Source organism: Bufo gargarizans, chromosome 1 (assembly GCF_014858855.1).
Source record: "Bufo gargarizans isolate SCDJY-AF-19 chromosome 1, ASM1485885v1, whole genome shotgun sequence".
In the NCBI taxonomy this organism is placed as follows: Eukaryota; Metazoa; Chordata; class Amphibia; order Anura; family Bufonidae; genus Bufo; species Bufo gargarizans.
Genome location: NC_058080.1, coordinates 333,090,804 through 333,117,180, shown reverse-complemented (window position 1 = coordinate 333,117,180; position 26,377 = coordinate 333,090,804). Strand labels below are relative to the sequence as shown.

The window sequence follows — 26,377 nt, the reverse complement described above, 5'->3', positions numbered from 1 at the left end:
GTTGAAGGTACAGTGTATGTTAGGAAATACTCCTGACTCATTTGATGGAAGGCAGAAGGAGTTGTGAATGGGGAACTGTATATTGCTAGAATGTGAGTAAGGCCTCATGCACACGACCGTTGTGTGCATCCGTGGCCGTTGTGCCTTTTTCTGTTATTTTTCGCGGACCCATTGACTTTCAATGGGTCCGTGGAAAAATCGGAAAATGCACAGTTTTGCAGCCGAGGCCGTGATCCGTGTATCCTGTCCGTCAAAAAAATAAGACCTGTCCTATTTTTTTGACTGACAACGGTTCACGGACCCATTCAAGTCAATGGGTCCGTGAAAGAACACTGGATGCACACAAGATTGGCATCCGTGTCCGTGATCCGTGGCCGTAGGTTGCTTTCATACAGACGGATCCGAAGATCCGTCTGCATAAAAGCTTTTTCTGATCTAAGTTTTCACTTCGTGAAAACTCATATCCGACAGTATATTCTAACACAGAAGCGTTCCCATGGTAATGGGGACGCTTCTAGTTAGAATACACTGCAAACTTTGTACAAGACTGCCCCCTGCTGCCTGGCAGCACCCGATCTCTTACAGGGGGATATGATAGCACAATTAACCCCTTCAGGTGCGGCACCTAAAGGGGTTAATTGTACTATCATATTCCCCTGTAAGAGATCAGGGCTGCCAGGCAGCAGGGGGCAGACCCCCCCCCCCCCCCTCCCCAGTTTGAATATCGTTGGTGGCACAGTGTGCGCCCCCCACCGGGCCCCCCCTTCCTCCCTCTAATGTTAGAAATCGTTGGTGGCACAGTGTGCCCCCACCATCGCCCCCCCTCCCTCCCTCTATTGTAATAAATCGTTGGTGGCACAGTGTGCCAACCACCATCGGCCCCCCCTCCCTCTATAGCAGTAACAACATTGGTGGCAGTGTGCGCCGCACAGACCTTTCACTTACCAGTAGGAGGAGCTCCCGGCCGTTCACAGACATCGCAGCAGCAAGCAGGTAAGTATGAATCTTCTACTGTTGTACTATTGATAAGTAACCATGGCAACCAGGACTGCAGTAGCGTCCTGGTTGCCATGGTTACCGATCGGAGCCCCAGCGATTAAACTGGGACTCCGATCGGAACTCCGCTGCCACCAATGATGGGGGGGGGGGAATGGGAGGCCGCACACTCCCACCAATGTTGTTACTGCTATAGAGGGAGGGGGGGCCGATGGTGGTTGGCACACTGTGCCACCAACGATTTAATACAATAGAGGGAGGGAGGGGGGGCGATGGTGGGTGCACACTGTGCCACCAACGATTTCTAACATTAGAGGGAGGAAGGGGGGGGGCCCGATGGGGGGCGCACACTGTGCCACCAACGATATTCAAACTGGGGAGCGGGGAGGTCTGCCCCCTGCTGCCTGGCAGCCCTGATCTCTTACAGGGGAATATGATAGTACAATTAACCCCTTTAGGTGCCAGGCGGACACCATGTCCGTGGATCCTCCAAAAATCAAGGAAGACCCACGGACGAAAAAACGGTCACGGATCACGGACCCCGTTTTTGCGGACCGTGAAAAAAAACTGTCGTGTGCATGAGGCCTAAGGCATGGAAGGTTTGTTAGGATCTACTACTGTTTTATGAAAGATCTCTATCAATACGTTACTGTTTAACTAATTACTTCCAATGATAATACTTATTTATATTTTGTAATAATTTCAGGTTTTCCGTTAATCGAAGAATATTTGTTGTGGGGTTTGCACTTTATGGTTCAATACATGGTCCAACAGACTATCAAGTTAATATTCAGGTATGAATGGTGTATTTTTTGTGTGTGTATGCACAGTGATTTGAAAAACTTTTCCACATTTTTTCACATTACACCCATAAAGTTGAATGTATTTTATTGGGATTTTATAAAATTAACCAACACAAAGTAGCAAGTACAGTAGGTGTAAAGTGAAAAGAAAAGGATACATTCTTTTCAAAGTTTTTAATAAATTAAAATCTGAAAAGTATGGCATGCATTTGTGTTCAGCCCCCTGTACTCTGATGCCCCTAAATAAAATCCAGTGTGACCAGTTGCCCTCATAAGTCACCTAATTAGTGAATAGAGTCCACCTGTGTGTAATTTATTCTCATTATAACTACAGCTGTTCTGTGAAGGCCTCAGAGGTTTGTTAGTGAACATTTTGATAAAATTAAGGCCCCATGCACACGGCCGTGTGCGGGCCGTGGAACCGCGGCCTGGATCCCTCCTGAGAGCAGGAGCGCACGGCGTCACTGGTTGCTATGACGCCGTGCGCTCCCTGCTGCCGGCACAGTACAGTAATACACTGGTATAGATCATACCAGTGTATTACTGTACTGTGCCGGCAGCAGGGAGCGCACGGCGTCATAGCAACCAGTGACGCCGTGCGCTCCTGCTCTCAGGAGGGATCCAGGCCGCGGTTCCACGGCCCGCACACGGCCGTGAAACACGGCCGTGTGCATGGGGCCTTACATTGTGATCAAACCGAACCCCATCATGAAAAACAAGAAACACACAAGACAGGTTAGGAATACAGTTGTAGAGAAGTGTAAAGCAAAATCTGTGTTCGGATATTATTATTTTTTTTATAACCTAAGTCCTGAACATCTCATAGAGCACTGTTCAATCCATCATCCAAAACAGGAAGGAATATGACACACTTCAAACCTACAAAGACATTACATCTACCTAAACTGACAGCCTAGGCAAGGAGAAAAAGCACTAATTAGAGAAGCAGCCAAGAGGCCCATGGTCACTCTAGAGGATCTGCAGAGATCCACATGTCAAGTGGGAGATCTGGGCTTTATGGAAGAGTGGCAAAAGCAAAGCCATTTTTTGAAAGTAAGTCATATGAAGTCAGTTTGCAGTTTGCCACAAGCCATGTAGAACATGTGGAAGAAGGTGTTTTGGTCAGATAAGACTAAAGTTGAACTTTTTGGCATAAATACAAAACCCTTTGTGTAGTGGAAAACTAACACTGCACATCACCCTGAACACACCATCCCCACTGTGAAACATGGTGATGGCAGCATCATGCTGAGGGGATGCTTTTCTTCAGCAGGCACAGGGAAGCTGGTCAGAGTTGATGGTAAGATGGATGGCTCTAATTACAAGGCAATCCTGGAGAAAACTATGTAGAGGCTCTAAAAGACTTGAGACTGGGGCGGAGGTTCACCTTCAAGCAGGACAACAGCCCTAAATAGAACTACAATGGAATGGTTTAGATCAAAGCATATTCATGCGTTGGCATGGTCCAGTTAAAGTCCAGACCTAAATGCCATTGAGAATCTCTGAGAGGACTTGAAAATTGCTGTTCACAGACGCTCTCCATCCAATCTGACTGAGCTTGAGCTATTTTGCAAAGAAGAATGGCCAAAAACTTCAGTCCTAGTCCTACAAAGTATTGACTCAGGGGGGCTGAATACAAATGCACAACACACTTTAGTGTATTTATAGATTTTTATTTGGTTTAGAAACCATGTAACATTAAAAAAATGTGGAAAAATTCAAGTGATATATAGTATATACACATAGTTTTCCATATATGCATAGTGTGTGTGTGTGTATATATTATTTCAAATAAAACAAAAGTGTGAGTTCACACTTGTAACGTAAAGTGAATTTAAGATTTGAGAATGAATAAGCTTTTGCAGGCTACGTGAATAAATGTATTTACTAAGTAATTAAATATACGATAACACAAAAAAAAATCACACACAGAATACTAAAGAGTAAATAAATATCACTAGCCTAAATGGGGTGGAGACTCCGTCAATCATGCTATAGTCCATGGCTGTCTACCCTGTTATAACACATGAATGACACCCCAGGGTGTACAAGAGAGATAGGACAATCATAATTACATTACACTGGTGGAGTCTGCTAAGTGAATGTGTGTCATAATGTTTTAACCTGTTTGCTCCCTCCTCCAGTGTGCAGCACGCATGTCTCTAAGATCACTCAGAAATGTGGTCTTATCAGCACAATGGGGGATGGGTACTTTCTCTAACCCACTTCATTACAAGGAGAACTTATAAACTTTTAAACAGAGTATTAAACAGAATTAAAGGGGAGAACCAGTCAGTCACTTAAAAATACCCTTACATTACACTCCACCCCTGGTTCTTTCACTTTAATTTATTTTCAACACCCAATATCAGAACCTATTCTACATAGCCTAGTATTTGACAGAAAGCTACTTCGGGACCATTGGATCTCTAAAAACAAAACAAAAAAAAAACGGTGCGTTGGACTAACAAGAAGCATCTCACTGAGATCTTCTTCACTTCTGATCTTCTTGGATAACAACGTCTCTGGTGCAAAGTCAATTGTCCATTTCTTGATGTTCTGTGCACCTGCATGGCCCGTTATTGTGTTGTTACAAAGTTCAGTCTATGACCCCTCCTTATTTATGTGAAAGGGGTTTTGCAGGTGTAACAACAGTGCACATCTCAGAGCCCCTTATCAGTGTGTGTCAGACAGCAGTGATGGCCAGTTCCCAGTGTTCGCCAACGAGTACATGCGGGCTGCCATCTGGACTGCTGCTATTATTAACAATCTTTTGGGGTATACACGGACTACAGTGTCTACTGTTGCTTTGTATTTATAAGTTTCCGGTCTGTCTGTGTATACTTGTATTTATGGATATCTTTACCTTTAGAGAAAACATGCACTTAAATGTGCAGGAAGTTTTCTGTGAAAAACAGGATAAAAAGGAAATAGATGATTTAGATGGCATTTTTAATAAGTTGGAAAATCTGATGGCTCGTGAGATTAGAACCATTTGGGTTTTAATCTCATTGGAGCGTTTTTTGGTAGAAGACAAAATCCCTGAAGGTTTAAGATTGCAACTGCAGTTTAACTCAGATGATAAGGATGATCTGAGGGATTGGGAGTCGTTTGTAGACTCCTGCGGTTTTAATACCATGCGATTCATAATAGAGAGGCTTAAAAGCAAGCTGAACATGCTGTGCAATAAAATTGAGGATATCAAATCCAGATTAGTGCCATTTATGAATATGACTAAATATATACTGATTTTTCACAAAAGTTCCAAAGAGAGATTGAAAAAGTGGAACAGGAGGTAAAAAAGAAAAAGCATAAAAAATATCTTAAAGTACTTGATTATAAGAGAAATGCAGTATATAAATGGAAGGATAAAAAAGAAAAGAGAGAAATAGCCCAGGAACAACAGGAAAAAACTGCAGGTGCCTCACCTTATGGTGGAAGAATAAAACGGCTAGGTGATAGGAATTTGTCCACTAACTGCTCTCAAAGGGATTTTAGTGAATTTGAATGTCCCCAGGGTTTGTGTGGTACATATAGAGAACCGTATGTTAGGAGGCCGAATTATTACCACCATCAAGGTCAGCCAGGTCCTTTTAGAGGACCATACAATCAAGAAGGTCGGTACATTCCATATAAGCACCGCAGATATAATCATTATAATAATTACAACCACAATAATAATTATAGGCGACAAGGTCAGCACCATGGGAACCATATTCCAGAGGAGCAACATCATATAACAGATATGACGATAATAACGTAAATAGGACTCATCTCGATAGCTTAAAAGGAAAACAAGGGAACAATAACCTATAAAGAGGAGGCAGGGAGGATAGAAATGAAACACAGAGGGACAGAGAAATACAGAGGGTAGACATAGGGCGCTCCATAAATGAAGCAAATTTTCCCCACAAATGTATCAAAGGAGTAACTTCAGCAGTGATGAAAGAGAAGGAAACAGAAGCCCCAAGCACCCCAAAAAGAAAGAAAAAATATATAGGGGAAAGAGAGGAGGAAAACAACACATTAAGCCCATTAGCCAAAAAGGGACGCAAGATAATTTCAGGAATTTACAACCTGAGCTCATATGGACTTACTGAGAATGAAAAGAAAGTGTTGAACAAGGGACTAAACTTCGCTCCAACATATAAAGGAAATAAATTTGAAGTGTATTTGGACGTCCACAGGTACATGAGAAAACTGAATCTATGTAAATATCGGATAAAAAAAATCCCATACAGAATGCACAGCCGGAGGATGGCCGTATACATACCAATTTAAGATATAAATCAAACTTTTTTCCTGTCAATAAGGATAATGAATGTCTGAATGCATTTAAGAGAGGAGTGTTGAAAGGATTGGAAAATGCCTATGGCAGCAGGAATATGAAACATAACTTGACAAAAAAAGATAGAGAAGCAGTATTGAATCTAGAAAATAATCAAAATATAGTAATAAAACCAGCGGACAAGGGAGGGGGGATAGTTGTTTTAGATAAAGGGGGATATCAAAAGGAGATGAAAAGAATTCTCAGTGATGAGACTACATATAAAAAACTGAAAGTAAACCTGATGAATCAATATAGAAAAGAACTTGAAGTGTTGCTAGATAAGGGGAGAAACCAGAGTATTCTAAATAAGAAAGAACACGAATATCTCAATAACCCACACCCTCGAATTCCCGTGATATATTATCTTCCCAAGATACATAAAGATAAAAAAAAAAAAAAACTCTAGAGAGACCAATTGTCTCTGGTATAGATTCAATTACTCTTGAAGATTTTTTATGAAATTGTGTTGGATTTTACAACATTAAAAAAAGTTTGACCTTGACATGGAAGTGTTTAATGGAGGACTTAAATAGGTGCAGGTGTTATGCTATGTAGAGCCCCTGACAAAGCCATTGGGCGAAACCCGGGTTGGACGGACAGCGGACTGCCTCATATTTTATGCTGATATCAAGTGCTTGTTTGCGAGTACAATAAATAGGTTTTTATTTAAAAGTACCGTGGATGCTGCACTATATTGGCGTTTCTTTGAAGATGCTGGAGTGTATGAGATTTCGCTGGGCAGCGTGGAGCGAGGAACAGGGCGTCTGCCTGTGAGTAAACATAATTTTTTCCTGTGGGCACAAGTGGCTACGTGTTTGCGGGGAGAAGCACCGACTAGAACCCATTTTCTTCTACTATTACATACAGGAGAGAGGACCGGCTCCTGTCATCTGGACTGCTGCTATTATTAACAATCTTTTGGGGTATACACAGACTACAGTGTCTGCTGGGCTGCCATTTTGACTCACAAGTCTGGCAATGCACAGGTAAGCCTGTTCCTGTGCCGGGAGCCAGTCTGAAATCAAATGCGGTCACCGGGAGCAGGCAGTTCCAGAACAGCCTCCGGGGGCCTTCATCGGGCTGTTCTTAGAACTGCCTGCTCCCGGTGACCGCATTTGTTTCAGACCGGCTCCCGGCACAGGTAAGGGCTTACTTGTGCATTGCCGGACTTGAGTCAAGATGGCAGCCCACATGTGTTCGCTGGCGAACACTGGAAACTGGCCATCACTGATAGACAGTCCATTACCCTGTCTGTAGGAGGAGCTTTGACACAAGTACCTCCTCCCCTCACTAGTCTGCAGATCGTTTCATCAGACCTGCTGGTTGGTCAGGAAGCCTTGGGCAGATGATTTCCTTTGAGGTCCACCCCTGGACAGCTGTAGTATGAGCAGCAAGGCCTTGTTCAGCAATGCAGACCAGTGGTTGAAGACTTTTCTTGTTGGGTGACAGGTCACTGAAAACTGTGTCATTGACTTAGGTAGCCCCTGGACTTTTCAGAGTTTACCAGTCCCAGCTCTGTTTAACAGCTAATACAACCTGCACTTAGAAAAGATGTACTTGAATAGTTCCACACAGTTTCGAAGATAATAAAAAAAACTCAGTTAATGTCAGGGAAAGCCGTTGATAGGGTGGTTTCCTCTCCACCCTGCATGAAATAGATCAAATTAACAAACAAAAGTCCTTGGCACTTTTGTCGGTCCAACACTGTATTTAACCTTTTCCAGACACATGACGTACCGGTACGTCATGTATAGTTCTGATCACCGCCGCGTGGTGGGCGGTGATCGGAACCCGGTGCCTGCACAAATCAATGAGCAGCCACCTTGGCTCAATTCGCCCCCCCCCCCCCATTTCTGGGGATCGCAGCAAACCGCAGGTCAATTCAGACTTGCGGTTTGCTGCGTTTCCGGGTTATTCAGGTCTCTGGGGACCCGGAACAGGATGGTGATCGGTGGTGTGATAATACACCACCAATCACGGTCCTGAGAGGTGATGGTGACATCACCTCTCAGGATTGCTCTCACTGGTCGGCTGGCAAGTTCAAATTACCGCAACGCTCCTCTCCTCCTCCTTTTGTGACCGGGAGCTGAGGAGAGAGGAGCTGCACGTTGGATCGCCAAAGCTGCACAGCTCTCCAGCCAGTACCCCCATCTGTGCCCCAGCACCCAGGTAATTAGGGAAAGGTTTGTGAAAGTTAGGTTAGGCAGGGATATTTTAGGGTAAGTTAGTGAGAAGACAAAATTAATATTTTTTTTTATTGCATCACACGAAATCGGGTGTCTGTGGTCCACAGTACAGCTGTGTGACCCTAGACTCCCCAGGGGTGCTGCAACTTGCAAATTTTTTTTTTTTGCGTACGCTGACTGTGTCCGGAACTCATAGCGTCCGGCCACTGTTGACGCATCGCACACCCCACCGCTGATCAACTTCGGACAGTTGAGCAGCGATTTAGATATTTAGTTTCTATTTTTTTCCCTTTTTTTTTTTTTTTTTTGTCAGGTTTTAGGGTGAATTCGCAAACACCCGTGCCCCCACACACACGCACACCAAATAAAGTTTTCCACGCGCACACACACACACTACCCTATGGCCTGCCGGATGTTCTCGGCCCAGATTGCCTCAGAGTCCCAGTGAGGACGAGGATGACCTCACTTTCCTGTTGTCATCTGCGTCCTCCTCATCATCTAGAGATGATGAGTCCCCAAGGCGGCGGAGCAAGGGGACCGCCATGTTAGTGACCCTGTGGCCCAGCCTAGTACGAGCAGCTTTGGGGCTCGTACTAGTTTTCTGACCCACCAGTTAAGTCCACCGGAGCACCCTGACGGTGAACTAGTCTGGTGTAGCCCAGAGCAATACGAGCCCGTGATTCCTGATTTTGTAGGCCAATCAGGAATCCAGATTTCCACAATGGGCTACACTGAATCTGACTTTTTTTTGTCATTTTTTTCACTGACCCACTAGTAAATCATCTGATGGTGGAGCAGACGAACCTGTACGCCCAACAGTTTGTTGCTCAACACCCGGGCTCCTTTTTGGCCAGGCTCGGTCAGTGCAGCCGAAATGAGGACATTTTGGGGCCTCGTGCTGCATATGGGCCTGGTCAAGAAACCCAGTGTCGGGCATTACTGGAGTGGGGACGTCCTATACCAGACCCCACTTTACAGTACGCCCATGACATGCTCCCGGTTTGAGGCCATCCGGAAATGTCTGCATTATTCAGATAATGCAGCATGTGTCGTCGTCTCCCCTTCCCCGAGGTGATCCTGCTCATGACCGTCTGTATAAGATATGGCCAGTCATCGATCACTTTGGGGCCAAATTTATAGAGGCCTATGTACCTGGAAGGGAGGTCGCGGTTGATGAGTCTCTCATTGCGTTCAAGGGGAGACTCATTTTCCGCTTGTATGTGCCCTCCAAGCAGGCGAGGTATGGCGTAAAGCTATACAAAATTTGCCGCCAGATCCACGTCCGCTTGTGGGACCGTGCAGAAAAATAAACGCGGCCTCCCTGCCCTCCCCCTCCAGGTACCTATCCCAAGGGGTGATACCAGTGTCCTTACCACTGGAAACCTGTTGCTGGTCAAGTATAAGGACAAGAGGGATGTCCTTATGCTGTCCACAATTCATGATAACGGCATCACCCCTGTCCCTGTGCGAGGTACCACGGCAACGGTACCACGGCAGACCTATTGGGTATTGCCGCGTCCGTAAGAATCTCCTCTATAAAAATATCCCATGACCTAACCCCCCAGATTAACACGGTAAAAAAAAAAAAAAAAACGGTGCCAAAATCGCTATTTTTGCCACTTTTCCATTTCAATCAGTTTTTTCCCGGTAACAAAACAAGGGTTAACAACCAAACAAAAGTTAATATTTATTACCCTGATACTGCAGTTTACAGAAATGCCACATTTGTAGTCGTAAACTGCTGTATCAGTAGAAGGGAGGCCGCAAAAGGAAAGAACCAACATGGTTTCTGGAAGGCCGATTTTGATGGCCTTTTTTATTGACACCATGTCCCTTTTGAAGCCCCCCTGATGTCCCCCTAGAGCAGTGATAGGCAAACTGCAGCTCTACAGCAAAACTACAACTCCCACAATGCCCTGCTGTCGTCTGAAAGCTGTAGGCAGACTTTGCATGCTGGGAGTTGTAGTTCTGCAACAGCTGGCGAGCCGCAGTTTGCCTATCACTGCCCTAGAGTAAAAACTCCCTAAAAGTGACCCCATCTAAGAAACTACACCCCTCAAGGTATTTAAAACTGATTATACAAACTTTATTAACCCTTTAGGTGTTCTTCAACAATTAATGGCAAATGGAGATGACATTTCAGAATTTCAATTTTTGGTAACCTTGCCTCACAAAAATTTCATATAGAGCAACCAAAAATCATATGTACTCTGAGTGGCCCACAATATAGGAATAGTGGGGAAATATCCTTATTTAAAAATTAGCTTTTATACGATATGCATTAAAATATACACCTAAGGATGTATCACAAAACAAAACATGTAATCAAGGGGTTCTATGGTGTCGACCCCACTGCTGGCAGAAAAGAAAAGGTACTTATTTACACTAATGCACCTGTAAGTGCGCTAAAGTGTTACCCAGCCAACACACACAAACAACAATATATTGAGGTTCAATGGTAGGTACCCCACTTCTGGTTGAACAAGGATAAATGTTACTGCTGCGCCACTGTGGACGCAAGCAGTCTTACCTTACCCACCAGGTAACTAGGATCAGCGCAGCAAGGGACCAGGCCTGATGGAAGGGAGTGTAGACAGGAGATGTAGTCATGAAAATATCAATGCTGTGCCCTATAACACCCTATATTCTTGGTAGGAGTAGGGGCCTATTTTCATGCTACCTGCCTATACAGAGCACTCGCCCTAAGAAGGGCGACCCCGTCCGGATGCCTGTCCCTAGTTCGGACCTGAACCCTATAATACAAAACAAAACAGAAAATGGATACTGTAGTGACTACAAGCCTCCCGACGTGGCACGTTTCTGTCGTGTCGACTCCTCAGGGGGATTTAGAACATGTAGAGACAAAAAAGCAAAGAACCGGACTATAACCACAGGTAACAGGTGAGTATACACTGCGGTTATGCGGTTATATGAAATACTAGACTAACACAAAATTGATAGAGGTCAAAGTCTAGGGGCAGGCATCCGTGGTGCTGGATCGCCATGCTGCAGAGGAATAGATGCTTCTCCGCTTCTTAGTGTGAGAGGATATGGTGGTCCTCAGTACGGTGGTGTCCCTGTCATTAAGGGGGTTCCTCAACCTATACCAGCCACCCTGACACATACCTTGGTGGGATTTAAATACATCCCTAGCGCGCCTCTTCTTGTGAGACCGCCCTGTCAGCACCTGCGTCGGCGTGTGACGTCACGCGCATGCGCCGCGACGCACAGCACGCCGCTGCCTGTGCCACATGATTGCGGCGGCCAATCAGATCCGGAGGCGGAGAGGGATGGCGGTTGCCCTGGAGAGTATGTCAACAGGAAGTAACCTCACAGTACGTCCCCTGATGGCGGCGTCCGTGACAACGCTACGATATAAAGTCGCAGCAGAGTAAGACCGATATTTCTTGCACAATACCAGCGACATGAATACAATATAGAGAACTGGACACGAAACCAAGCATTTTATAAGTATTATGGAGTAGAGAGATGTCTCATATATTTACATATTATCCTAGAGGAGAGAATGCCATCAATAATGTAGGCACAGACTCCAGTAGGGGAGAATATAGATTGCCATCACCAGTGTGGGCATAATCACTATTGTTGGAGAGATTACCCCACACATTTATATAAAGCACCCAAAATCCAGCCTTTCATTTAGGCCTAAGGGTGCAGATGTTTTGAGTTGGAAAATCCATCGAGATTCTTGTTGCAGCAGGCACCTGTCCCAGTTGCCCCCTCTCACTGGCGGTTTGACCAGGTCAAAACCCAGAAATTTCAAGGAGGCTTTACCATTGTGTACAGTATGTACATGTTTCGAGATTGGGGTATCTCGTTGATGAGAGATATCCCCCAGATGCTCCCCTATCCGCCTCCTGAATTCACGTATTGTTTTACCAACATATTCAATCCCACATTCACACCGGATCCGATAGATGACCCCTCTGGATTTGCAATTAATGAAATGTGGGATTGAATATGTTTTCTTGGTGACATTGCTCACAAACGACTTGGTGACGTCTATACGTTTGCATGCAATACAGTTTCCACATCTATAGCATCCCACACTCCTAGATCGCAACCAGGTGGTTTTGGTGCGACCCGGTGCGTAGTGACTATGTACTAACTTATCCCGTATGTTCGATCCTCTACGGTAAGTGATTTGTGGTTGGTCACCCAGGACGTCTTGTAGGTCAGGATCCATTTTGAGAATTTGCCAGTGGCGTCCTAAAATCTGCCTCACTTGTTTGGACCCCCCTATCGAAATTGGCAATCATTCTCATGACCCTAGTTGGTGGAACAGAGGTTTGATTAGGAGTGAGCAATGGGCCTCTTGGTCGGGACAGGGCTGTCTGATACGCCGATCTCAAGACATGGTCGGGTATCCCCTGGACAAGAATCTACTCCTCATATCCGCATGCTTGAATTGACAAAATCACGTTTGTCAGAGCAATTTCGTCTAAGACGCAGGTATTGGCCTCTAGGAATTCCTGTCCTGAGTGGGAGAGGGTGGTTGCTCTCCCACCTCAGGAGGGAATTCGTAGAGGTAGCCTTCCTATAAATTAGAGGTGTCCAGTTCCCCCCTCCCGTTCCTGGAGATTTTTATATCAAGGAATGGCAGAGTGGTGGGGTGGGACTCACTAGTGAAGCGCATACCAATATTGTTATGATTAAGATGCTGGACAAAGGCTTCAAAGGTCCCCTGATCACCATTCCAGAGAATGAATATGTCGTCGATGTATCGCGCCCACAGACCAATCTCGTAGGTGTCCAGAGCTTCATCCTCCTTAATACGATGGTCTCCTCCCACCAGCCCAGGAATAGGTTGGCATACGATGGGGCACAAGGGCTCCCCATCGCTGTACCCCTGAGCTGGTGGTAGGTCCTCCCATCGAAGGTGAAAAAATTACGTGTGAGCGTAAACTCAAGCAGACGCAGGACAAATTGGCTGTGGGCGCGATACTGACAGCCCCGTGATCGGAGAAAGTGTTCAACTGCGTTGAGACCCAAATTATGTGGTATGGACGAATAAAGGGCCTCAACGTCAATACTGCAAAGAAGACATGTCTCCTCCAATGTCAGCCCCTCAATACGCTTGAGGAGATCAGTGGTATCTCTGACATGGGAGGGGAGAGCCGTGACAAACGGTGCCAATACCCGGTCAATATAGATTCCCAGATTCTGGTTAAGGTTGTCCACCCCCGATACAATGGGTCTCCCCTTTAGGGGACTAACCCCCTTGTGCACCTTGGGGAGACTATAGAAGGTAGATTTCCGAGGATGCAGAGGGAAGAGAAAAGCAAATTCGTCAGCGGAAATGATATTATTAGTTTTCGCCTCTTCCAAAATATTTTTAAGTTCACGCCTATAGCCCTCAGTGGGGTCACTGTATAGTACTTCATACGTTCCTGAGTCAGATAGTATATTCCTACACATATTCACATATTGCGCCGAGTCCATGACCACGACATTCCCCCCTTTGTCAGCGGGTTTGATGACGATTTGGTGGTCGTCGGCTAATGATGAAATAGCAGCGGTCACAGACTCGGCGCAGTTGGAATGATGTGTGGACACCTGGAGATCCTCCAGGTCCTTAGTGACCATATTAAGGAATACATCTAAGCATGAAAGTTCATTCGCAGTGGGTGGCATCTTTGTACTCTTTACTTTTAAGTTTGTAAAGGGACCGTTACCCTGAGGGTTGTCCCTATTGGAATCTAGGGACTGCAGAAGTTCTACATCCTTAAGTAATTCAATCGGGATCCCTAACTCAAGGCATTGGCGACGGTCCATCAGTCTAAAGTGTTTGTGCCACCTTAATTTGCGAATGAATAGATTGACGTCTTTTACAGACGAAAATCTATCGAATTTTGGGGTGGGCACAAAGCTTAGACCTAATTCAAGGGCTTTAATCTCATCAGTGTTGAGGACCCGTGAGGAAAGATTTAGGACTTGTGGTCCCAAGACTAATTCGGAGGTTTCTGTATGCGATTGCGTAGCGGATATTCCACGTTCTGGTTGAACTGGCCTAAAAAACGATTATCCTGGCCTCTATAGGCGCCCCGACCTCTACCCCTCCTGTACCTGCCCCTATTGGGGTGTTGACTCGTTTTAGGGGCAGTTTCTCTCTCAGAGTCAGATAAGTCAGTTTCAGTAGAAGATCTCTCAGAATTACTTGGTACAGTGTCTCTTCTGGTGTTACCAAGAGAGGAATATATACGATTTTCTTTGAAGTCTGAGAGATCTCTAATAAACTGTCGATGTTTCCTTTCTTTGAGGTGGTATTGATATTTTTCTAAAGTGAGATGGAGCTGCTTTTCTTTGTTCTGAAATTCCGCTTCTTGTGAAAAAGTCTGCACTACCTCTGTGTGTTCTGTGAGTTTCTGACTAAGGGTGGCTAGGTTAGCTCTCTCCTCATCCAACAGAAGCCTCATCAACCTGAGGGAAGTACCTTTTCTTTTCTGCCAGCAGTGGGGTCGACACCATAGAACCCCTTGATTACATGTTTTGTTTTGTGATACATCCTTAGGTGTATATTTTAATGCATATCGTATAAAAGCTAATTTTTAAATAAGGATATTTCCCCACTATTCCTATATTGTGGGCCACTCAGAGCTTTGTTAATCTTGAAATATCAGTGGGACTGTTGCCACTAATAGTCTCAATCAGATATTATCTTTTCCTACTGATATGGCAGGATTCCTGGCGACGGGATTTGATGCAGAGAGCTGGTTGCACGAGGCCAAGGATATATTTTCAGATAAACAATTTACCCAAAAAAAGTATTTACCTTCTTTTCAAACCGCCTTTGCCGACCTTACTCAGGTCTACAAAGAACAGATTACGTCCTGGTGGGAAGTGCAAAGTTTAGACAACTATATTAAAAATAACATTGTCCCAAGGGGGCTGCGTATCTCTCTCCTCCCAGCGGCACGCTTACGACAACACCCTGGCTTCCTAACCAAATGGGAGCAAGAAGCCACTAGCAGTTCCCTCAGGTTGATGAGGCTTCTGTTGGATGAGGAGAGAGCTAACCTAGCCACCCTTAGTCAGAAACTCACAGAACACACAGAGGTAGTGCAGACTTTTTCACAAGAAGCGGAATTTCAGAACAAAGAAAAGCAGCTCCATCTCACTTTAGAAAAATATCAATACCACCTCAAAGAAAGGAAACATCGACAGTTTATTAGAGATCTCTCAGACTTCAAAGAAAATCGTATATATTCCTCTCTTGGTAACACCAGAAGAGACACTGTACCAAGTAATTCTGAGAGATCTTCTACTGAAACTGACTTATCTGACTCTGAGAGAGAAACTGCCCCTAAAACGAGTCAACACCCCAATAGGGGCAGGTACAGGAGGGGTAGAGGTCGGGGCGCCTATAGAGGCCAGGATAATCGTTTTTTAGGCCAGTTCAACCAGAACGTGGAATATCCGCTACGCAATCGCATACAGAAACCTCCGAATTAGTCTTGGGACCACAAGTCCTAAATCTTTCCTCACGGGTCCTCAACACTGATGAGATTAAAGCCCTTGAATTAGGTCTAAGCTTTGTGCCCACCCCAAAATTCGATAGATTTTCGTCTGTAAAAGACGTCAATCTATTCATTCGCAAATTAAGGTGGCACAAACACTTTAGACTGATGGACCGTCGCCAATGCCTTGAGTTAGGGATCCCGATTGAATTACTTAAGGATGTAGAACTTCTGCAGTCCCTAGATTCCAATAGGGACAACCCTCAGGGTAACGGTCCCTTTACAAACTTAAAAGTAAAGAGTACAAAGATGCCACCCACTGCGAATGAACTTTCATGCTTAGATGTATTCCTTAATATGGTCACTAAGGACCTGGAGGATCTCCAGGTGTCCACACATCATTCCAACTGCGCCGAGTCTGTGACCGCTGCTATTTCATCATTAGCCGACGACCACCAAATCGTCATCAAACCCGCTGACAAAGGGGGGAATGTCGTGGTCATGGACTCGGCACAATATGTGAATATGTGAAGGAATATACTATCTGACTCAGGAACGTATGAAGTACTATACAGTGACCCCACTGAGGGCTATAGGCGTGAACTTAAAAATATTTTGGAAGAGGCGAAAACTAATAATATCATTTCCGCTGACGAATTTGCTTTTCTCTTCCCTCTGCATCCTCGGAAATCTACCTTCTATAGTCTCCCCAAGGTGCACAAGGGGGTTAGTCCCCTAAAGGGGAGACCCATTGTATCGGGGGTGGACAACCTTAACCAGAATCTGGGAATCTATATTGACCGGGTATTGGCACCGTTTGTCACGGCTCTCCCCTCCCATGTCAGAGATACCACTGATCTCCTCAAGCGTATTGAGGGGCTGACATTGGAGGAGACATGTCTTCTTTGCAGTATTGACGTTGAGGCCCTTTATTCGTCCATACCACATAATTTGGGTCTCAACGCAGTTGAACACTTTCTCCGATCACGGGGCTGTCAGTATCGCGCCCACAGCCAATTTGTCCTGCGTCTGCTTGAGTTTACGCTCACACGTAATTTTTTCACCTTCGATGGGAGGACCTACCACCAGCTCAGGGGTACAGCGATGGGGAGCCCTTGTGCCCCATCGTATGCCAACCTATTCCTGGGCTGGTGGGAGGAGACCATCGTATTCAAGGAGGATGAAGCTCTGGACACCTACGAGATTGGCCTGTGGGCGCGATACATCGACGATATTTTCATTCTCTGGAATGGTGATCGGGGGACCTTTGAAGCCTTTGTCCAGCATCTCAATCGCAACAATATTGGTATGTGCTTCACTAGTGAGTCCCACCCCACCACTCTACCATTCCTTGATATAAAAATCTCCAAGAACGGGAGGGGGGAGCTAGACACCTCTATTTATAGGAAGGCCACCTCTACGAATTCCCTCCTGAGATGGGAGAGCAACCACCCTCTCCCACTCAGGACAGGAATTCCTAGAGGCCAATACCTGCGTCTTAGACGAAATTGCTCTGACAAACGAGATTTTGTCATTCAAGCTGCGGATATGAGGAGTAGATTCTTGTCCAGGGGATACCCTGACCATGTCTTAAGATCGGCATATCAGACAGCCCTGTCCCGACCAAGAGGCCCATTGCTCACTCCCAATCAAACCTCTGTTCCACCAACTAGGGTCATGAGAATGATTGCCAATTTCGATAGGGGGTCCAAACAAGTGAGGCAGATTTTAGGACGCCACTGGCAAATTCTCAAAATGGATCCTGACCTACAAGACGTCCTGGGTGACCAACCACAAATCACTTACCGTAGAGGATCGAACATACGCGATAAGTTAGTACATAGTCACTACGCACCGGGTCGCACCAAAACCACCTGGTTGCGATCTAGGAGTGTGGGATGCTATAGATGTGGAAACTGTATTGCATGCAAACGTATAGACGTCACCAAGTCGTTTGTGAGCAATGTCACCAAGAAAACATATTCAATCCCACATTTCATTAATTGCAAATCCAGAGGGGTCATCTATCGGATCCGGTGTGAATGTGGGATTGAATATGTTGGTAAAACAATACGTGAATTCAGGAGGCGGATAGGGGAGCATCTGGGGGATATCTCTCATCAACGAGATACCCCAATCTCGAAACATGTACATACTGTACACAATGGTAAAGCCTCCTTGAAATTTCTGGGTTTTGACCTGGTCAAACCGCCAGTGAGAGGGGGCAACTGGGACAGGTGCCTGCTGCAACAAGAATCTCGATGGATTTTCCAACTCAAAACATCTGCACCCTTAGGCCTAAATGAAAGGCTGGATTTTGGGTGCTTTATATAAATGTGTGGGGTAATCTCTCCAACAATAGTGATTATGCCCACACTGGTGATGGCAATCTATATTCTCCCCTACTGGAGTCTGTGCCTACATTATTGATGGCATTCTCTCCTCTAGGATAATATGTAAATATATGAGACATCTCTCTACTCCATAATACTTATAAAATGCTTGGTTTCGTGTCCAGTTCTCTATATTGTATTCATGTCGCTGGTATTGTGCAAGAAATATCGGTCTTACTCTGCTGCGACTTTATATCGTAGCGTTGTCACGGACGCCGCCATCAGGGGACGTACTGTGAGGTTACTTCCTGTTGACATACTCTCCAGGGCAACCGCCATCCCTCTCCGCCTCCGGATCTGATTGGCCGCCGCAATCATGTGGCACAGGCAGCGGCGTGCTGTGCGTCGCGGCGCATGCGCGTGACGTCACACGCCGACGCAGGTGCTGACAGGGCGGTCTCACAAGAAGAGGCGCGCTAGGGATGTATTTAAATCCCACCAAGGTATGTGTCAGGGTGGCTGGTATAGGTTGAGGAACCCCCTTAATGACAGGGACACCACCGTACTGAGGACCACCATATCCTCTCACACTAAGAAGCGGAGAAGCATCTATTCCTCTGCAGCATGGCGATCCAGCACCACGGATGCCTGCCCCTAGACTTTGACCTCTATCAATTTTGTGTTAGTCTAGTATTTCATATAACCGCATAACCGCAGTGTATACTCACCTGTTACCTGTGGTTATAGTCCGGTTCTTTGCTTTTTTGTCTCTACATGTTCTAAATCCCCCTGAGGAGTCGACACGACAGAAACGTGCCACGTCGGGAGGCTTGTAGTCACTACAGTATCCATTTTTGTTTTGTTTTGTATTATAGGGTTCAGGTCCGAACTAGGGACAGGCATCCGGACGGGGTCGCCCTTCTTAGGGCGAGTGCTCTGTATAGGCAGGTAGCATGAAAATAGGCCCCTACTCCTACCAAGAATATAGGGTGTTATAGGGCACAGCATTGATATTTTCATGACTACATCTCCTGTCTACACTCCCTTCCATCAGGCCTGGTCCCTTGCTGCGCTGATCCTAGTTACCTGGTGGGTAAGGTAAGACTGCTTGCGTCCACAGTGGCGCAGCAGTAACATTTATCCTTGTTCAACCAGAAGTGGGGTACCTACCATTGAACCTCAATATATTGTTGTTTGTGTGTGTTGGCTGGGTAACACTTTAGCGCACTTACAGGTGCATTAGTGTAAATAAGTACCTTTTCTTTTCTGCCAGCAGTGGGGTCGACACCATAGAACCCCTTGATTACATGTTTTGTTTTGTGATACATCCTTAGGTGTATATTTTAATGCATATCGTATAAAAGCTAATTTTTAAATAAGGATATTTCCCCACTATTCCTATATTGTGGGCCACTCAGAGCTTTGTTAATCTTGAAATATCAGTGGGACTGTTGCCACTAATAGTCTCAATCAGATATCAAAAATCATATGTACCCTAAAAATAGTCCCCCAAAAAATGCCACCTTATCCCGTAGTTTCCAAAATGGGGTCACTTTTAGGGAGTTTCTACTCCAAGGGTGCATCAGGGGGGTTGAAACAGGACACCGTGTAAAAAAAACGGTCCATAAAAATCAGTCCTTCAAAAAACAAAACGGCTAACCTTTCCCTCTACGCCCCGCTGTGTGGCCGTACAGTAGTGTACGGCCACATATTGGGTGTTTCTGTAAACGGCAGAGTCAGGGCAATAAAGATACAGTCTTGTTTGGCTGTTAACCCTTGCTTTGTTAGTGGAAATAACTCTTGTGCAACACCTAAAGGGTTAACGACGTATAAAAAAATCTGTTTTAAATACCTTGAGGGGGTGTAGTTTCTTAGATGGGGTCATTTTGGGGTGGTTTCTATTATGTAGGCCTCGCAAAGTGACTTCAGACCTGTAGTGGTCCCTAAAAATTGAGATTTAGTAAATTTTTGAAAAATTTCAAGATTTGCTTCTAAACTTCTAAGCCTTGTAACATCCCCAAAAAATAAAATATTATTCCCCAAATAATTCAAACATGAAGTAGACATATGGGGAATGTAAAGTCATCACAATTTTTTTTTGGTATTACTATGTATTACAGAAGTAGAGAAACAAGCTTTGAAATTTGCAATTTTTTTTAACATATTTGGTAAATTAGGTATTTTGTTTATGCAATTTTTATTTTATTTTTTACTTCATTTTACCAGTGTCATGAATTACAATATGTGGCGAAAAAACAATCTCAGAATGGCCTGGATAAGTCAAAGGGTTATCAGCACTTAAAGTGACACTGGTCAGATTTGCAAAAAATAGCCTGGTCCTTAAGGTGAAATAAGGTTGTGTACCTATGGGGTTAAGCATTAAATGAAAGGATGTGGTGCGCTTTAATTACTGAATAATATATACAATTTTATTCCCTGTCACATATGCATAGCAGGTGTTTATTCACGTCTAAAATTGTATAATGTCAACCCAAGAATGTAACTATTAAATGTATTAAGTTGTCAACTAGGTAGAGGAGGCGTATATTACACCCAAAAATTGGTGAATTTCACCAAAAAATGTAACTGACAAATATTATTTTTTTTGTTTAACCTATAGAGATGTCGCGAACATAAAATTTTCCGTTCACGAACGGCGAACGCAAATTTTTGCAAATGTTCGCGAACGGGCGAACCGCCATTGACTTCAATAGGCAGGCAAATTTTAAAACCCACGGGGACTCTTTCTAGCCACAGTAGTGATGGAAAAGTTGTTTCAAGGGGACTAACACCTGGACTGTGGCATGCCGGAGGGGGATCCATGGCAAAACTCCCATTGAAAATTACATAGTTGACGCAGAGTTGGATTTTAATCCATAAAGGGCATAAATCACCTAACGATCCCAATTTTTTTTGAACAATGTGGTTTAAAACATCCAGTGTGTATATACTGTATGATCAGGTATGATGTTGAATTGATCAGGTAGTGTAAGGGTTACGCCCGCTTCACAGATATTGACAGACCAAACTCCCCTTTTAATGCACCGCAAAAATCCGCTAACAGTCCATTTGCCCAACCGCAAACTCCCCATTTGCACAAGGTTGGATACCAAGCTAGCCATGTCCCGTTGATCTCATTGAAGATTTCTTCTTCCACCCAGCCACGTACAACACCAAGGGTCCCCGAAAGATTAATTGAATTGATTTTTTCGAACGGGGAGATGGTTAAAAAAAAACGCTGGCTCCCTCCCCTTTGTTTTAATCCACGGTCACTGCGTCTGTGCCGTGCAATTTACGGTCACACCCGATATGAGTGGCATTTTCTGTAGTACTATTCTGATCAGTTTAATCCCTGTTACGTCCCCAATCTTGGGTCCATTTATTGAATAGATTTTTTTAACTTGGAGATGGTTAAAAAAAACGCTGGCTCCCTCCCCTTTGTTTGAATCCACGGTCACTGCGTCTGCGCCGTGCAATTTACTGTCACACCCGATATGGGTGGTATTTTCTGTAGTTCTCTTCTCATCAGTTTAATCCCTGTTATGTTCATATCAGGGATTGCCTTTTGTGAAAAAAAATTTAGGCAGGGTACCTTCGACTGCCTTCACAGTGACAGACCAAACTCTGAAACACCAAACTGAATTGATTTTAGGAACCGGGAGATGGAAAAAGCAGCTTGGTCGGTCCTCTTACTCCCAAGTTTGGGCACTGCACGTTCATGGAGCAATGTGCTGTGACACCCTGACCCTATATCAGTTGTGTCTTAACTAGTACTATTCCTATCAGTTTAATCCCTGTTACGTCCCCTATCCGGGGACGTGTATCAAATTGATTAACTATTGTCGAATTAACCATTACGACATACTGAAATAATTTAGTTCTGAGCTTTGTACTTGCTTTGTATTGGAATTGATGTTTTTTTTTTTTTTAATTGTCTGCATTATTTCTAATAAACTATTAAGAAACTTTATTATGATTTTTTTATTTTATGTATTAAAAAGCCATACAACTTAAAAAACTATAAAAAAAAATTGGGGGGAAAAATTATCCAGTCGATCGCTTTTGGTCATTGCCAACACACTCATAGAGGTGATGATCGCTTCATTGTAATACGCAAGCCCCTTCACCACAACAAGGTAACGATCACGAAGGGGAATTCACACTTGTATGGGCCTTATTTTTTCTTTTGTTTTTGCATCCACAATGCAGCACCAGAGGACAGAAAAATTAGGCATGTAGACATGCCTGAAAAATAATGGTATTGTTGCAGCCGCTGTTGTAGCAGCGGCCTGAAAAATTGATGTTTTCAAGGCAGAAAGGTGACTAAAACATTGCGGCTTGAACCCTAGTTGGTGGCGGAGAATTGACGAAAGTTATCCGGTATGCAGACATTAAATACAGCAAGGTTTGGTACCATTTTGAGGCAAAGGTATGTCATCAGGCCTTTTGTTAGTCCAACGTATCCCCCACTGTCAGTCCCTTCGGGATCCATGTCTCATTCATCTTAATGAAGGTGAGGTAATCAACACTTTTTTAACCGAGGCAACTTCTCTTGTCAGTGACAATGCCTCCTGCTGCACTAAATGTCCTTTCTGACAGGACACTTAAAGCAGGGCAGGCCAGAAGTTCTATCGCAAACTGGGATAGCTCAGGCCACAGGTCAAGCCTGCACACCCAGTAGTCAAGGGGTTCATCGCTCCTCAGAGTGTCGATATCTGCAGTTAAGGTGAGGTAGTCTGCTACCTGTCGTTCTCTAAGGCTGGATTCCGAAGGGCTGTGGTGATGTGTAGGACTGAAAAAGCTCCACATGTCCTCCCTAAACAACACATCTGTAAAGCGTCCTGTCCTTGCCGTGGTGGTCGTGGTAGGAGGAGGATTACTTTCATCTCTTCCCCCATTAGATTCCTGTTGTGCTGTGACATCCCCCTTATAAGCTGTGTAAAGCTGTCATGGAACCATGAACCAGACGTACAACAAGAGATAAGTGGAAAATAAGAAGGTTTTATTGAAGAGCAAGCCGTAGCAAAGTCCGAACGGATGGCTAAACCGAAGCAGGGTCTTGCGGAGACAGAGGTCAGGAACCAGAAGGGTAGTCAGACGACGCCAGGAACAGGAACCAACGGGGTAGTCAGACGAAGGCCGGAATCAGGAACCAACGGGGTAGTCAGACGAAGCCGGAATCAGGAACCAACGGGGTAGTCAGACGAGGCCAGGATCAGGAACCAGAAGCAGCAGCAGTCTTGGAAGCATGTGAACACAGGAGGACCAAGCAAGGAACTGAAGCCACAGACCTCCTATATATATGAGCTAGGCATCCAGCTCCTCCCAGTGGGAAGGAGGAGCCGCAGGGTGGGAGGCTACAAGAAAACCCAGAAACCAAGATGGCCGCCAGCACATGTCAAACGAAGGGAACAGCAAGGAGGTAAGACCATGACAGTACCTCCCCCTCAAGGGACCCTCCTCCGCGGAGTAAGGAACGGTTTCTGAGGGAAGCGTGCGTGGAAGGCTCGGAGCAAGACAGGAGCATGGACATCTGCGGAGGGAACCCAGGAACGCTCCTCTGGACCATAACCACGCCAATGGACCAAAAACTGCACCCGGCCGCGGACCAGGCGTGAGTCCAGGATATTACTCACCTCATACTCCTCACGATTGCCCACTTGGACCGGACGAGGCCGAGGAATCGAGGAAGTGAAACGATTACACACCAGTGGCTTCAACAGGGAGACATGAAACACGTTGGAGATCCGCATGCCAGGAGGAAGCGCAAGGGCATAGGCTACCGGGTTTACCCTGCGAAGCACTCGGAAGGGACCAACAAAGCGAGGCGCCAGCTTGGGAGTGGGCACTCGAAGGTTGAGGTTGCGGGTGGACAACCATACGCGGTCTCCGACCTGGTAGGAAGGAGCGGGCGCTCGTCTGCGATCAGCCAGGAGTTTCTGGCGCTGCGCAGAGACCTCAAGGGACCTCTGGATCTGTACCCAAGAAGCACGTAGAACGGAAAGGTGATCCTCCACAGCCGGAATATCCTGGGGAGAGAATACCTCCGGTAACACGGCAGGTTGGAACCCATAATTGGCCATGAAGGGAGACGTCCCAGAGGAAGAGTTCACCGCCGTGTTCCTGGCAAACTCAGCCCAAGGCAGGAGGTCAACCCAATTGTCTTGGTGATCGGAGACATAGCAACGAAGGAATTGCTCCAAGGCCTGATTGGATCGTTCTGCGGCCCCATTGGACTGAGGGTGGTAGGCCGAGGAGAAAGAGAGATGGATCCCCAACTGGGAGCAAAAGGCGCGCCAGAACCTGGACACAAACTGACTCCCCCGATCCGACACAATCTCCTTGGGCAAACCGTGCAACCGGAAGACCTCCCTGGCAAAAATCGAGGCCAACTCTTGTGCAGAGGGTAACTTCTTGAGAGGAACACAGTGGCACATTTTGGAAAACCGATCCACAATCATGAGAATGACCGTATGGCCTCGGGATGCAGGGAGGTCCACAATGAAATCCATCCCCAGGTGTGACCATGGACGCTCCCCGGTGGCTATGGGTTGCAAAAGGCCCAACGGAAGGTGCCGAGGGGACTTACTCTGGGCACAAACGGAGCATGCCGCTACATATGCGGCGATGTCGGAACGTAGAGAAGGCCACCAGAACAGACGTGAAACCGCCCAGGACAGCTGATTCTTTCCAGGGTGCCCCGCGGCCTTGGAGTTATGGTAGGTTCGCAACAACCGAGTGCGCAACTCCTCAGGCACAAAACATCTGCCGTTGGGTCTCCCAGAGGGAGCACCAGATTGAGCCGCCAAAATCTGCTCACCCAGAGGAGAAGTCAGGCTGGTGCGAATAGCGGCCAGGATCTGATTCGGGGGTATGACCGTAGTCGGAATCGACTCCTCCCCGGACAGCTCGGAGTACTGCCGTGATAAGGCATCCGCTCTGATGTTCTTGGAGCCGGGTAGGTAGGAGACCACGTAATTAAAACGTGACAAGAACAGAGCCCATCTGGCCTGACGTGGTGTCAATCTCTTGGCCTCAGAGAGGTAGGTCAGATTCTTGTGGTCCGTCAGGATGAGAACCGGAACCACCGAGCCCTCGAGCAAGTGCCTCCATTCTTTAAGGGCCTGCACGATGGCCAATAACTCCCTGTCACCAATCTGATAGTTGCACTCCGCGGAAGACAGTTTCCGGGAGTAAAACCCACAAGGAAGCAGAGGACCCTCTGGTGTTCTACGCTGAGACAGGAGGACGCCTACTCCCGTCTCAGACGCGTCCACCTCGAGTACAAAAGGCAACCCAGGGTTGGGATGCGACAGAATCGGAGCCGACACAAAGGCGGACTTTAGAGCCTCAAAAGCTTGGATGGCCTCGAGCGGCCAGACCTGAGGATTACTGCCCTTCCTGGTCAGATCCGTGAGAGGCTTGGCTAGCATGGAAAAGTCCCTGATGAACTTCCGATAATAATTGGCGAAGCCCAAAAAGCACTGCAGGGCACGAAGCCCACTGGGCTGGGGCCACTGTAAGACAGCCGAAACCTTCTCAGGATCCATGGAGAACCCCTCAGCGGAAATGATGTAACCTAAGAAGGTTACCTGGGATCGGTGAAATTCGCATTTCTCAAGCTTACCGAACAGCTTGTTCTCTCGTAAGCGTTGCAACACTCGTCTGACATCCAGAATGTGGGCCTCCATGGATGCAGATTATACCAAGATGTCATCCAAATAGACCACCACACACTGCTGCAACAGGTCACGGAAAACATCGTTGATGAATTCCTGGAAGACTGCGGGTGCATTGCACAACCCAAAGGGCATAACCAAGGATTCATAATGACCGATCCTGGTGTTAAACGCGGTCTTCCACTCATCGCCCGCCTTGATCCTTACCAGGTTATATTCCGCCCTCAGGTCGAGTTTGGTAAAGACCGTGGCCCCTTTGAGGCGATCGAACAGCTCGGAAATCAAGGGTATCGGGTAAGCGTTCTTGATCGTGATGCGATTGAGACCCCTGTAATCGATGCAAGGCCTCAACTCGCCGCCCTTCTTTTTCACAAAGAAAAATCCAGCCCCTGCCGGGGACGAGGATTTGCGAATGTGTCCGCGTGAAAGCGCCTCCCTCACGTACTCCTCCATGGCCTCATTCTCCGCTACCGACAGTGGATAGACTTTGCCACGAGGAGGAACGGCACCGGATTGTAACTCTATGGCACAATCGTATGGGCGGTGCGGAGGTAGGGCAACCGCGCGCACCT

The 26,377-nt window shown here is 46.0% G+C and overlaps 1 protein-coding gene across 3 annotated transcripts in view; it reads left to right on the top strand.

Moving 5' to 3' along the window:
• The window catches only part of BTBD2 (BTB domain containing 2), a 628,196-nt gene that overhangs the window by 450,105 nt on the left and 151,714 nt on the right, over nucleotides 1-26,377 (top strand). For all 3 annotated transcript variants that reach the window (XM_044306182.1, XM_044306197.1, XM_044306191.1), the window contains one exon: nucleotides 1,703-1,790. In XM_044306182.1, the coding sequence (XP_044162117.1) occupies nucleotides 1,703-1,790 (88 nt within the window). The remainder of the gene's footprint in view (nucleotides 1-1,702; nucleotides 1,791-26,377) is intronic.